The sequence below is a fragment of the Phaethon aethereus genome (genome assembly GCF_964289735.1).
Source record: "Phaethon aethereus genome assembly, chromosome: 1".
NCBI classification, from domain to species: Eukaryota; Metazoa; Chordata; class Aves; order Phaethontiformes; family Phaethontidae; genus Phaethon; species Phaethon aethereus.
In genome coordinates this window covers 76635002-76648704 of record NC_138575.1, presented here as the reverse complement: position 1 = coordinate 76648704, position 13703 = coordinate 76635002, and the positions used below count along the sequence as shown (strand labels likewise).

Genomic DNA, 13703 nt, shown 5'->3' with positions numbered 1-13703 from the left:
CTAGCAAAGCAGCAAGCAGTTTTGCGTATGGCAGGCTCACAGCCTGGGACTCTTACAGAGGTTGCAGAGAAGTTGCACGGAGTGGGCACATGCGGGGGCACTGGAAGGCTTTAGGTTCAACTCAGGTGTTCTGCCACCCTGTTTATGGTATCATTGCCATCAAGCTGTTTGGTGGCTATGTTTAAACACTGGTATCTAGGCATTTGCGAAAAAAGGAAACCAACCAAAGCGTACTTACAAATGAAGGAAATGTCTTTCAACATTACTTATGTGTATTTCTTTCACTCTTCCACAGACTGCCTTTTCAAGGTGTGTCCTATGAACCGATACTCAGCCCAGAAGCAGTACTGGAAAGCCAAGCAAGCCAAACAAGGAAACCATACAGAAGCAGCACTGCTGAAGAAACTTCAAGTAGGAGACATCTGTATTTGTAATCTTATCTCAATCTGCAGGGTGTAGAATTACAATAGAATGAGAAAGAATAATAACAAGTGCCTTGGGAACAACCGTGATGGGTATTATTATGCCACTAGAGCAATTTTTGTGTTCTCCTTTAGCCCTTCTGAGTGGCTTTTATTGCCCCTGCCCTGGTTTTTATCTTACTTTGGGCCGGGGGTTGTGCCTTTGCTATAAGCAAAATATTGCTTTCAGAAGTTTTATGAAGTAAAAATGGAGTTGTTAAAATCAGGAGTAGGCCCTGGTTTAAATCATGCTGTTATTTTAGAAGTCCTTTCCAGGAGTTAGACAGAGGGGTGGACAAAGAGATGTTTTCAACGCTTTAGTCTGGAAATTCCTCAGAATTGCAGTTGTCTTTGCTTTCAGTCTAGGTGATTCTTCTCTGAACCGTTGGACAGGTTCTATTTTGCATCAGATACAGTGTGGATGGAGCAACTCCTCTGTCTCTGAAAAAGAGCTGGCCTGATGTTACACCTGACTGCATAAGACTAAGTGAAAACAAGGTCACATCAAACCTGGTTGCTAGTGTCACGTGCAGTGGAGGGGCTGCCAGTGCTTCCAGTTAAAAACAGCAAGGCAGGCACGCGGTGTGTGGCTAGAGCTAGCTACGCAGCAGTTGGGGCTGGCAGCTGAGAGTTTGTTCTGTTTGGCTGTGTTTGACCCAGACTGTTGTGCTTATCCTTGATTTTGCAAGGTGTGACCTAGCAGTTTGATTTTGTTATATATAAAGTCAATGTATTTGTATGCAATTAAAAGCCCAACAAGTAAAAGGAATGCTGACAGGGAGAAGCTAATCGTAGGCCCTTCTTTTTCCCCTTTCAGGATGAAATAAAGGACCTGGAATTACTCCTTGTGCTTGAAAATTTTTAAAGTAGCATGCATCTCAGATGTGATCCATAAATTGTGACTGAGTTTCTATTCTGGGTAATAAAAATATAGAATCATTACACTGAGTCTGTGTAATTATAGTTCAGAAAATGATGCTGCAGCAGGATTCAGGTGCTAATATTTTCAGTGCAGTAATGCTTGCAGGTTGGAGGAAGCATTTTAAATGCGATGCCATTTCCTTTTTACACTGTCTGTTCCAGTAGCTGAATACAGGTACTGATTTTTTAGGGTTTAAAGAAATATTAATTCTCTTGCAGCATGCAGCAGAACTTGAACAAAAACAGAACGAAAGCGAGAACAGAAAGCTGTTGGGCGAAATTGTAAAATATAGCAATGTCATACAGGTAAACCTATTGAAATCCATCTGCCTTATCTCAGAGCTGGGAAGGAAACAGTTGTTTCATTTCGAGGTTACGGTGAAAATGAAACTAACCACTGTAATCCGAATTGTCAAGGGTCAGGTAAACAGAACTTGATGAAGTTTACAATATTGTGTTTTTCTGTCTCTTTTAAAGCCTACCAGAAGTGCTGCATATTCATGTTTAAATAATATGTCATAATATAAATTTTATGTGTAGTTTTTGCTGCTGCGGTTTAGAATCTGAACGTAAATATGTATCTTCTAAGATTTATTTCAAAATCGTATTATAGAGGAGCTGTGCAGCTCCTTTTAAATCACTGAAGTCATTTGTACTTCATGACACGTAAATGAGACAGAAGTTATGTTCTTGAATGCAGTACAGCTTTCCTGTAATGGATGAAATTCCTGAAGGTAACACTGTTAATGGACCCTTGCCCCACCTATGTAGTATATGCTGTAAAATTGATAGCTGACATGTTTCTCTCAATCTGAAATACAGCATCTGTTCTCCTGAACTGCAGTATACTTTGATAACTCTGTTCTAGTTTTATTTTGTCTCCATGTATGTCATGAAAAATCACTGCAGCGTGAATGCCTGCGCCTCCTCTTTCGACTGAAGGGAGAAAAAGCAACAGCTGTACTGATTTTTTTAACTATTATTTGTTCACAGCTACTGCACATAAAAAGCAACAAGTACCTCACAGTCAATAAGAGGTTGCCGGCTCTGCTAGAGAAGAATGCTATGCGGGTGTCTCTGGATGCTGCGGGGAATGAGGGGTCCTGGTTTTACATCCAGCCATTCTGGAAACTGAGGAGTGAAGGTGACAATGTAAGTGGAAATACTGAATGTGTCAGAGGGAGAAGGCAGAAGGCTTCCAGGAGACACATAATTTCTTTGCTACTGGCATAAATCATCACGGATTAAGTTCAGAAAAAAAATATTTTAAACGGGGACTATTAGCTTTTATGTGTAACTAGAAAGCGTTAACAATTATACGGTCTGGAATCTGAAATCTTGCCACATTCATCTGAGCCTCTGCTGACCTGTGTTGGGGCATTTTTGCTAAGTCCACTTGTGTGCAGATTTACAAAGCTGATAATAAATCATAGTTCACACTAGAGTAAACACTTTTTTTAAGTTTTTTTTTTTTAATATTCTGGGCAATATTTTTTTTTCAAGTGGTCAGCAGATAATGTCTCTAGGAAATACATCAGGTCTCTTTAAATCTGTATCCCTCCTCAACATGAGAGTGGCACCCAGTGATTGGAACTGGGTTGGCGTAGTCTGGTGTGTCTTCTCTGGGTAGGTTTCAGTAGGAGTCTTGTGTATTGGTGAGAGGAAGAATATAGGGGATAGCTCTTTGCTGCAGATCTGAGAGTTATGCCATGAGATCAAAACTCAGTTCTTCATGCAGTCAGCCGTAGCTTGGTTAAGTGCCTGCTGTGGAAAATTCAGATCTGCCTCCGGGAAAGCCACATGATGAACTTGTGTGATTTGATATTGTAGTCCTGGCTCGGAATGATTGGCCACTCTCCCCTGTGAAGTAATCAGTGAAAGAGCCCTCTCAGGATCACAGGGAGGAATGCCTGTTTTCTCGTGTATTTTCTCTCATTAACTTTGTGGTTACCCAGCTCGTGGGATGCTATCCAGGATGAGTGTGGTTGCCTGCAGCTCCTTTTGGCAATCTGTTGTGGGGAGGGGAAGAACTGCACTCCCCGCTCCTGGTTGGAAGTCCCTAAAGTCATAGTCCTTCCCTGCTCCATGCAATGATCAGAAGGGTATGAGAAAAGCTCCCCTTTTCCCCAAGCCTGCTGCAGAGAAAAGCAGCAAACATGAGTAGCCCTCTGGGGAACCTCTGTGTGGCTTTTCAGCTGGGGAAACGAAGTGTTGTGGATGAAACATTAACCTAATATTCCCTTCTCTCTTTGGAAAGAAAAAAGGTGACTTTGTTGCTTTAAGGTTTTGGCTTAATTTGTTAGAATAACATCAGTTCAGCATATTCTTAATTTCTCGTGCCTGGGAAGTAAGTGCATGCTGTGCTCTCCAGAGTGAGGACCTAGGGTTCCCAGACCGTGATCTGCAAAGCCATCGTGAGCCCTTACAGCTGAGAGCGGCAGAATGGTCTTAAGACGAAGTCATCCTCAGTACTAGAGCATTTTTAATTCAATTTTACACTATTGTGGGCACATAAGAGTTTGGAAGCGGTTTTTGCTGGTCTGAGAAGTTCGCAGATCATGGCAGCCATCGCTGTAGCATCCCACTCTGCAGACATCTCTGCTGGTTTGCTCCCTGTGGGGCTGGACTTGACAGGCTGTGAGCTACAAGGGCCGTGTGGGAAACTGTCTTATTGGCACCTAACTTAATGGTCTCCCTTGGAACTTGCTTGCTGCTCATTTTTTTTTGTCACCAGGTGTTGCCTTTCAGGGCTGGGAGCTCACCATTATGTTTTACGGAGGGGAGTCTTGAGACCTGAGTTTTTCCTCCTTTCTGCCAGGCCCAAACAGATCTGGTAATTTTCTTTGCAAACTTCCAGTGCTAAACATTAGTCCTTCGGCAGCTTTCTCGTAACTGCTCTGGCACATTTCCACCCCTTCAACGGTTACAGAAACGAGGCAGCTGTTGTAAGGGAGGACAGGGGTAGCCAGCGATGGGGGGAATCCTTCGTTTGCCTCTCACAGACCGAGAGAAGCTCCGACCTCGTAGCCACTGCTTCCCTCGCAGTTCCTCCCAGACACGTGCCCTTTACCAGGCTAGTTTCTGGGGGACTCATCCGCAAAACCCCTCAGACCACATGAGCTGGGGCCACTTTACCCCCTCACTGGGGTAGCTTTTAAAGGACTTATATTTTTATGTATACTTTTTTTCTTCTGACCTCTCATTGCATGGATTTAGCTTGGTATATCAGGCTCTTATTCTGTTCAGAAACTTTGGGGTTTTTTATTTTCAGTTTCTGTGTTATAATGAGGGAATTCCCTAAGAAAATGCATTTTAGAAAGTCTTTAGAACCGTAGAAGTGAGTATTGAATTACTACTTGAATGGCTGCCACTGTGTCAGATAACCCAGGCAAGGTAGATCCAAATATGCCATATATCCTAAAAGAAAAGAAGGTGGCTTAGTCTGGGGGAATCTGTGGTGTAGGAAGTCATGTGTGTGACTTTTTTTGTGAGTTACCACTGTTGTTTAGCCTTGTGAAATATTTTAAAATTTATTTTTCTGAAACTTCATTAGCAACTGATTAATTATGCAAGTCAATGAAAGTAATGAAAAAATATGGCTGAAAATTTATAGTAATTGGCATAACTGCAATATTTTATGCAGACTTTTATTAAGCATATAGCAGCTCTCCTTCAATGGTAGATGTGACGGATCAAGGCTAGGTTCCAGTTCGACTGAATAGCAAAATGATAGGAGGATTAACTCTGCGTGGATTGCATTTTCAGTGGTTTGAAAGCCTGATGTTGCAGTATGCCCAGGGTGGTGGTCTCAGACTTGGGGAATGGCCAGCCACCTGTGGGAAAGTTCTGTTAATCCTCCTGATCTTTGAAGTGTGTCAGCAGTGCCACTGGCAGATGTGGTTATAACATAAAAGCAATGGAGATGGAGTATGGAGATGGAGTAGCAGAGCCTTTGGTGTGCCTGGTAACCTGCTTGGATAGTTAGTCCAAACTGAGATCGCTGCTACTGCATCTTCATGGCTAATAAAACCTTTTGTAACTGCCAGTCTGTAGTGATATACTACAACTCTAATAGAGTTTTTGCTCCTACTTCTTGATTGTGGTGTAGACGTAGCTGTCAGGTGGGCTTACTGAGTTTATATGAATGACAGAATCGCTCTAAATGATGCCAGAGCTGGTTCCCCACCCAGAAGACAGAACACAGTCAGCTTTGTGTCTCTTCCCACTGTCAATGTACCCTATCCATCAAGACATGGACAAGTAGGACTTGTGGACAAGTGGGAAGAGCTCCACTACATCCAAGACTGAAGGACCGTGTAGGTTTATCTTGAATTCAAAAGCTGAATTCTCATTGGCTCCACTATGAATTTAATTATTCTTTGGAGGTTTTTTATCTAGACCAGAAAGGGTAAGAGTTTTGTCAAAGGAATCAGGAATGAAATCCTCAAAAGCTCTGTGTCTGATGCAACTTTAAAATGTCTATATGTAAGGAAGAAGTCCCAGAGACCTGCCAAACTATTACCCACTGCTGGTCTACAGCATGCTGTGGCCGTCTGTGCCCAAGGGTAGCTAAGGAAGAGGAGAAAGAGCTGGTGTCAATTTTAATTTTGCAGAGTAAAACCTTGGGAATACATTGCTCTGTTTTCTATAATCTCCATATAGTACAATTCTACAGGCAGAAATACTGGCACGTGGGAATGCGAGTGCTCTGCCTCCAGTGTTTTTGGCATGCTGGGGCATTCTCTGGAGCCAGAAATCAGCTGGGTAAAGGATGGGAGGAACTCAAAAGAGCAGAGCTGCAGCTTGCCCAAGGCAGCCACGTATGCGAACAGGATTCCCTTTTCACTTTACGTTTGTTTTCTGCATCACTGGTGGAAGGTCTACAGGAGACAAGTGCTGTGGATTGCCTCGATCCCTTCCTTCCCAACCACCTCTGGAGGTTTGAAGCAAGAAGAAAAAGAAGAAAGGAAAAGAACGTAGGGTATCTTGTTGCGTCTGTGGCAGCTGGCAGAGCTGGCCAGCATTGAGGCTACTGAAGTGGACTTGGAGCAGGATAGGAGACTGAGAGAGAAATCATGACCCCACATAACAGTTCTTCTCAGATCTGCCTACAGCAGAGTAGACGTGTATGTCTCCTTCCCTCTGGTTACTTCCATGGTAGTCACAGGCTCGCATTCAAAGATACCTTTGCCCTGCCCCTCCTTTTTTTTTTTTTTCCCCTTTTCTTTTTAAATAAGATGCTCAATGATGTGCTCTCTTACTAATTAAGTTGTTATAGTCCTGGTGTACTTGCAATGATTTTGAAGTCCTGATTCCACTTTGCAGGGTGCAAGCCTGATGGTTTTTTGATTAATGAATTGTCTGGTCATAACTTCTTAGAATGGGCTGTAAGTAATGTCTATGTGAAGCATGGCATGCAGGAATGTATGGCATAAGTAATGTATCTTAAAGCCATCTTGTCATTATTTTGATTCCATCAGTGAAATTTTTCCCACTACTTGGATCAAATGGGATTTCCACATGTAGTCTGAGCATGATGACACTGTCTTCTGCTACTGTTTATTTTAGCCGTGTTGGTAAAGAGCAGACAACCTTCTTTTTCACCTCTGCAATAAGTGGGCCAAGTTCACCTGCGTTGAAGTTACACGAGGCTGAATTGGGCTCTGCTTTTTCACAGAAAATGTGCTGATCAATGCAGAAAATATTTTTATTTGTGTTCCAAAAGAAAGCATGGCTTGCACAGCATTTCATGTAGCCAAAATCACATGTAGCCACTTGTCTTTGTGTGTGTGGTGCTTAAAATTGCTGTGAACAACATAAGCAAATTAGGACCCAATGCCAACCAATCTATGTGGATTGATTTTATTTTTTTTAAAATTATTTATCTTTTTCCCCTTCCCAGGTAGGAATTGAATTCTCCATATGCATGTCTCAAGCACTTTTTAGGTCAAAGACATTTTCATATATTGTTTTTCCCTGTCCATATAGGTAAAGAATTGCAAGGGCATGGGAATTTGCTTGCAGGGAGTCAGCTAAGGATTTCTCTTGTAGAGAGAAGGTCTCTCAGCTGATGTGCCTGTTGCCTGTGCTGAGCTCCAAACACCATTTTGGGAGTAACAGCAGTGGGGATGGAGTGTGTTTGCCCTCTCTCTGAATTTCCAGTGATTTTCATTCCTTTCCAGATTGCAGTCATACAGTCTAAATTGCAGAACTCCTGAGCCTGTCATGACATTTGCCAGAAGATTGTCCACAGAGCTGGGGAGTTACTGGGCTAAAGAAGTCTTGTCACAGGCAAATTTTTAAAGCTTTTGTGAAATGGAAGACATATTGATGGGAGAAAATTGGCTGACAGCAAGGCAGAGAAAAGACTCTTGCTGTCTGACTACAGATTATTTTCTAAGCTTTCTCTGCCTTCTGGCTGGCAGTATATATGGGATAAAAAGTAGTTAATGTAACTTTTAGATGAACTGAACCACTCTTGGAATTCGTAGGTTCGTATCTATTTCATGATCTCAAGTTTCTGCTGAAGTGGGTGACATGCTTACTGAGAATGCGAGGATTCATTAGTGTGAAATCTTGAACCCAAGCAATTGCGGAGGCATGGGTGAACAGAGCTGGTGTGTGAATTGTCTGCAAATAAATTCACCGAGTGCCATTCCTAGAGCATGCATTTGAGTCATTTTCTGAAAATGTAACATTACTTGATTTTATTGGATAATTACATAGGTCTAAATTGCATTTTATTTCTGACTTCCAGGTTGTTGTGGGAGATAAAGTTGTTCTCATGCCAGTCAATGCAGGGCAGCCTCTACATGCCAGCAACATTGAGCTTCTGGATAACCCTGGCTGCAAAGAGGTGAGTTCAGTGGAGGGAGGAGCGGTAACTGCTGATCTGAGATGTATTATACGTTGTTCTTTACTGGTAATCAGACCCTACTATGAGCCCACCGTGGGCTAGATGCCAGTATTAAACACTGGTTCCAGCTTGGCCTCAAAAAACCAAGATGAAATAGACTTATTCTTGGCACAGTTCTGCCTGGCACTGAAAGCGTCATGAGGTTTGCTTGAGTATCTGAAACTCTCACTGATGTAAGAGTAAGTCCTCTTCCAACAGCTCTTTAGCTTGTCTTTGGTAGGCTGTCAACAGACAGAATAGCATTTTGCCTACTGAATCTTTGCCAACATCAACACCGTTATTATTAACACTTGATAGGTTCAGGACCTGTGTTGGGAACTGTACAAATATGTAGCTAAGCCTTGTCCCCTGCCACCTTAGATGTGGTGTGGTCTTTTAGAAGAATAGAATGTCTCAAAAAGAAAAGAATACCCCCTTAAGACTGTAATTGGTTTTTTTTTTTGTTTTGTTTTGTTTTGTTTTTTCCACAAAGGTAAATGCTGTCAACTGTAACACAAGCTGGAAAATAACTTTGTTCATGAAGTTCAGTAGTTATCGAGATGATGTACTGAAAGGAGTAAGTGTGATTTTTAAATTGTTTTTTGAATCTGAAAAATTGTGCCTTATTTGACTGTAGAAAAATATTACATGGTGAATAAAAGAAGAAATTAGGACTTTATGGAGCTCTCGAGGATCCCTCACTGCTGTTCTTCAACAGCCAGAATATTTTTCCTTTGTGTTATTGTCTTACTAAGTGAAATTGTCTGGATTGTGCTAGCTTCCAGCCCCTTTCCCCTCGCAGAGACAACTGAGGATCCGTGAGAAAGATGAGGTTCAAGCCCAGAATGATGAGGGCTCTGTACAGAATAGCTGTCACACTTCAGTTTATGCCAAGATGCTAAAAGCGGGTATAACAAGCTTAAAGAAAGGAGTGAGGCATGAAAGATGACAATAGCTGTAATAAGACAATGTAGCTTTAAATGCTGAGGTGTTGCACAGCTTCGTGCCTCCAGATCACTCCCTGAGATCATTTACATTTTCATTTTAAAGAAATTAATTTAATTTGTCCTCACTTATACCTTAATATGTCATTATCACAGGCTATTTTTCAGTAGGTATCAAGGTACCAGCAGTTTTGGAGGAAGAATTTGAAAGGGGAAATGGTATGTCTGTGTAGACCCATTTGGGGATAAGTGTTTCAAGCCTCAGGGAGAGGCAGAAGGAAGCAAAAATGATGCTAGCAGAAGAAATAGAGAGGGGGCATTGGTTTTGGTTACAGAGTAGAAGAGATGAGACAATAAGATGTTAGAAAAATCTGTTCACTTTCCCTAAATACTAAGAGAGATTAGAAATAAAAAAATCCGTTTAGCAGAGTTAGCTAGAATTAAAAATTAGGTTAATTGTTGCCCACTATTCATTGCAGGGCTGTGAAACAATTTCTGTTTTCACAAAAGTGCATGGGTCTCCTGTAGGACTAAATGATCTTATTTGATTTCCAGACACAGTGCTGAGATTGTATCCTCTGCACTTGGTACCTGCTCCAGCAATAGGAAACTAATAAAAGTTTTCTTCATATCAGCTATGTTGACGTCACTGGAGCTAGTACGGATATAGAGGATGAGTCTAGCGGCTTTGCCTACCACTTACTAATGCTTCTTTTTCATATTACTTTAGGGAGATGTTGTTAGGCTGTTTCATGCAGAGCAAGAGAAGTTTCTGACCTGTGACGAATATGAGAAGAAACAACATATTTTCCTTCGTACTACATTACGTCAGTCAGCCACTTCTGCAACAAGTTCTAAAGCACTGTGGGAAATAGAGGTATTTTTTTCTTTTTATAAATATTTTAGGACCTGAAGGCCAGGGTTCAGTAAAAATACTTTACCACAACATGAATCATTCATAGCCTCTTGATACCGTCATACACCTTCCTGTAACTATTATTATTTTATGAAGCGGTTTGTGTAGGAAGAACACTGAAGAGATGCTTTACTGCTGTGCGTGTGTGGAGAGAGGATGTTTTCTTACTATATTTACCTGCACTAAATGACGAAGAGGCAAATTCAGACTTGACGTAAATGGTGCCGTTTTATCAAAGCCAATTGAATGACTGATTGTTTATATTTTGTTCTGAGTGTTTATATTTGACTTCATGTGCGATATAGAAAATTGAAATTCATGACTGACGAGAAATCTCACAGATGTGATCGGGTGCGTTCTTCTGCAACAGGGCACATCAACATCTGTTTAAAGTTAGGTTAAAGGTGTTGTTGCTGAACGGGGGTGATTTTGAGAAGATGACTAGCAAATATATTTTTGTTTAATTGAGGAACATTGGTAACTGGTATGTCTCAAACCCGTGCTATTACAGTAATGTAACTCCTATACCCAGAAGCTCTTCTGTGCTGAACAAACTTTATACATTTAAAACAGAGCTCCTCACTCAGGCAAATGGTTGATTTTTGTCGTAGTAAGGACTGTATGGCATAGAGTGTATTGCACTTGTAGTTATTTGAGACTACTCCTTAAGAGAGACAGGCACTGCTAGGTTTGAAGGTAGCACATGACCTACAGCTCAGTCAAGGGGAAAAACAAGTAACCTGGGATACTTCAAATGGTACGGGGGTGTTTTATCACCTGACTGAAAATTTATCAGAAGCCCTTAGTGTTGTCAAAAATAGAGCTGGTATAAGTGGTGAAACAATTTAAGAGGGTTTGAGTTTTGCTTTTAAGTAGTGCCTGTGTAAGTGTAGAGTAGCTCCACTTAACTTTCTTGAGCTTCAGATTCACACCATGTCACTTTAAAGCAAAATTTGGCTCATCATGTTTGCAGGGAGTAGAAAACATGGAAAGTAATAGTAGTATTTCCTGGCACCTGGCAAAAAATAAATGTAAGTATTTTTTATCTATGGTGGGCTTAGTGTGAGCACAGAATTCCTCTCTGTGGTAGACTGTTTTTAATTATGTAGTTTACATATTTTTATTTGGAATGATCTGTAAGAAACGTCAGTGATCTAAGTATGATCTTGAAGAGCACGATTAAAATCTGTACTTCTTCTTGTAGGTTGTCCATCATGATCCTTGCCGGGGAGGGGCAGGACAGTGGAATAGCTTGTTTAGATTTAAGCATTTGGCAACTGGAAACTACTTAGCTGCAGAGGTAAGAATTTCAATTAAACAAGTGGTTGTGTACTGACTAACCAAGTACTATACATGTCCTGCTAGTTCAGAAATGCCGTGGTAGGTAGGTTGACGATGTAGGTCTCTGAAAAGATCTCACGTCAGGTGTGAATGGGGAGAACTGTATGTGGACTGCTGCGTCATGTTGTATTGCTGTATCCAAGGGTTGCAAGGAAAAATTTCTGAACTACCGGACACTAGTAGGTGAGTTCAAGACAACATACAACCTCAATTTAAACTGTGCTGTTGAATCTTGAATCTGCTGTTTGTTGTCATGGCAGCCAGGGCAAACACCACTGTTAAATATCCACCGTATTTACACTGAAAAACCTTGGATTCATTTATCTCTCTGCTCTTGTTTGCCTTTGATTTTTGGAGTAGTGTTGTGATCAGTCAAATATTCTTCTTTGCTGGCTCAGGCAGCCATATGCAGATTAAAGCTTTTAGAGTGGAACTGAATGCCAGGTAATTATTGAGCTTGATCAGTGAAGTTTGTGTGCAGGCACTACAACAGATACTCTGAACTGCTCTAATTCAGGAGTTGTCATTTCTTTTTTCCCCCTGCAGGCTCTAGACTTCTTGAAAAAATGTTTCTGTGGTGCTGGTTTCAGTGTGTTGGTCTCTGCCAGCCAGCATGTGGTCCAAGGCATCTCTGTATTCTGTAGGAATGACAAACTTGTCATAACCATCGGTGTCATGACAGCACGTTGTGATTATAGCAGGTTGCACTGTTCTGCTGTTGCACTCTTGTCTTTTGACTAAAAAAAAAAAAAAATTAATAAAGAAAGGTCTGAGGAGATCTTGCCCCTTTTGGTGGAACAGAAGGTTCAGGAGGAGGAGGATCTTGCAACTTGTCTGGTTATTATCTGGTACTTTATGTTAAGGCGAAATAGACTCCCCGAAAAAGCAGCTTAATATCTTTTAAGACCCATAATTGTCTTTAAAGGTAAAATAGGGCTCTTGACAAGCTGGAAGAGAGCAGATAGTACCAAGGTTATGAAATGGGAGAGCCTTGGATTTTTTCCTGGTTGCAAGAAGCTGTGAACTTTTTAAGTCATATCTAATCTGTATTAGAACTGGTCTGTGTCCAAGTTATATCAATGGAATGAAAAGTAGGGTGTTTTTCCCCACTGATTTAGTTAAGTCTTTGTAGGATTGCCTCTTTGACTTACTGCTTCCAAGCATGAGTGTGAAAACTCACAACTACAAGAGCCTGTTATAAATCTGTATATGTTAGGGAATACCGGAAAAAAGACTTGCTCCAGCTGGATTGAGTTACATTTACAGCAGTGCGACTTCCGTATACAGACAAGTCCTTAGTGTTCCCAGGGTGCTGCTTTTGCTGCCCAGCTCCTGTCACAGCCTGCGCTGATTTCAGAGTAAGACCAAACAGGAGTTATCAAACCTTTACTTACTTTGAATTATGTCAAAACCAGTGTCAAAACATAAACAGTGGACCACCAGGATAGATACTGATACTATTTTCCATCTAAGACTGAATGTAATTTGGATCTTTTAATTGGTTTTAGCAGTAGCTCACAGTGTAAGTTAGAAACCTGATAGGCCTGAGTGGCGAAAAGCATCATCCCGTTAAAGGTAGTGGGCCAGCATGTCTGAACTGCCCTGCTCTGCGCCGCTGCCTCCACACTGCAGCAATACCTTGGCTTGGCTGAAGCCAGCTGGCGTTATTGTGTAGTTCGTATTGCCTAATAATAGCTAATTTTCAAGTGGCAACCAGTGCTCCCACCAAAGAGATGGTTCCTTTTTCCTCTCTGTTTACGTGAGAGATGCTTTTAGTAGAAAGATTTAATTCAGACTAGCTAGGCTGATGGAGAGTCAGGGAAGGCATCAAGCACTCTGACTGATTGGCTTCCTTCTCCCACGATACCTCATCCGCTCAAGGATTTTCAGGAGAAAAATCTTCAGATGAAGAGGTGTCACACTACACTGAATGTCGAACCTGAGCTTGGGTCCTTTCTACCTCTGGAAAGGAAATACCCATCAGGAAGACTCGTAATATGGAGAGCACAATTGGCACAGTAGAGTGAGAGCTGGAAGAGCGTTTGGGTTGAGCAGAGGTGATATGCTGTGACTGGAGAGCAGCATTAGCTACTGTATCTATGAAGTGAAAATACCTGCTGGTGGAGATATTAAAGGTACTGCTGTAATAAAACCCTGTGAACTGTATTTTACACAGTTCACATGTAAGGCGCAACACACCAGCCAGACACAGATGTCAAAGATTT

At 41.5% G+C, this 13703-nt stretch overlaps 1 protein-coding gene across 4 annotated transcripts in view; it reads left to right on the top strand.

The window, feature by feature from the left end:
• ITPR2 (inositol 1,4,5-trisphosphate receptor type 2) overlaps positions 1 to 13703 on the top strand; it is a 272920-nt gene that overhangs the window by 43381 nt on the left and 215836 nt on the right. For 3 of the 4 annotated variants that reach the window (XM_082011567.1, XM_082011566.1, XM_082011565.1), the window contains exons 3-9: positions 296 to 411; positions 1602 to 1688; positions 2376 to 2534; positions 8140 to 8238; positions 8771 to 8854; positions 9952 to 10098; positions 11342 to 11437. In XM_082011567.1, the coding sequence (XP_081867693.1) occupies positions 296 to 411; positions 1602 to 1688; positions 2376 to 2534; positions 8140 to 8238; positions 8771 to 8854; positions 9952 to 10098; positions 11342 to 11437 (788 nt within the window). Of the gene's footprint in view, positions 1 to 295; positions 412 to 854; positions 960 to 1601; positions 1689 to 2375; positions 2535 to 8139; positions 8239 to 8770; positions 8855 to 9951; positions 10099 to 11341; positions 11438 to 13703 lie in introns of all 4 variants that reach the window. The other variant, XM_082011564.1, reaches the window with a different exon arrangement.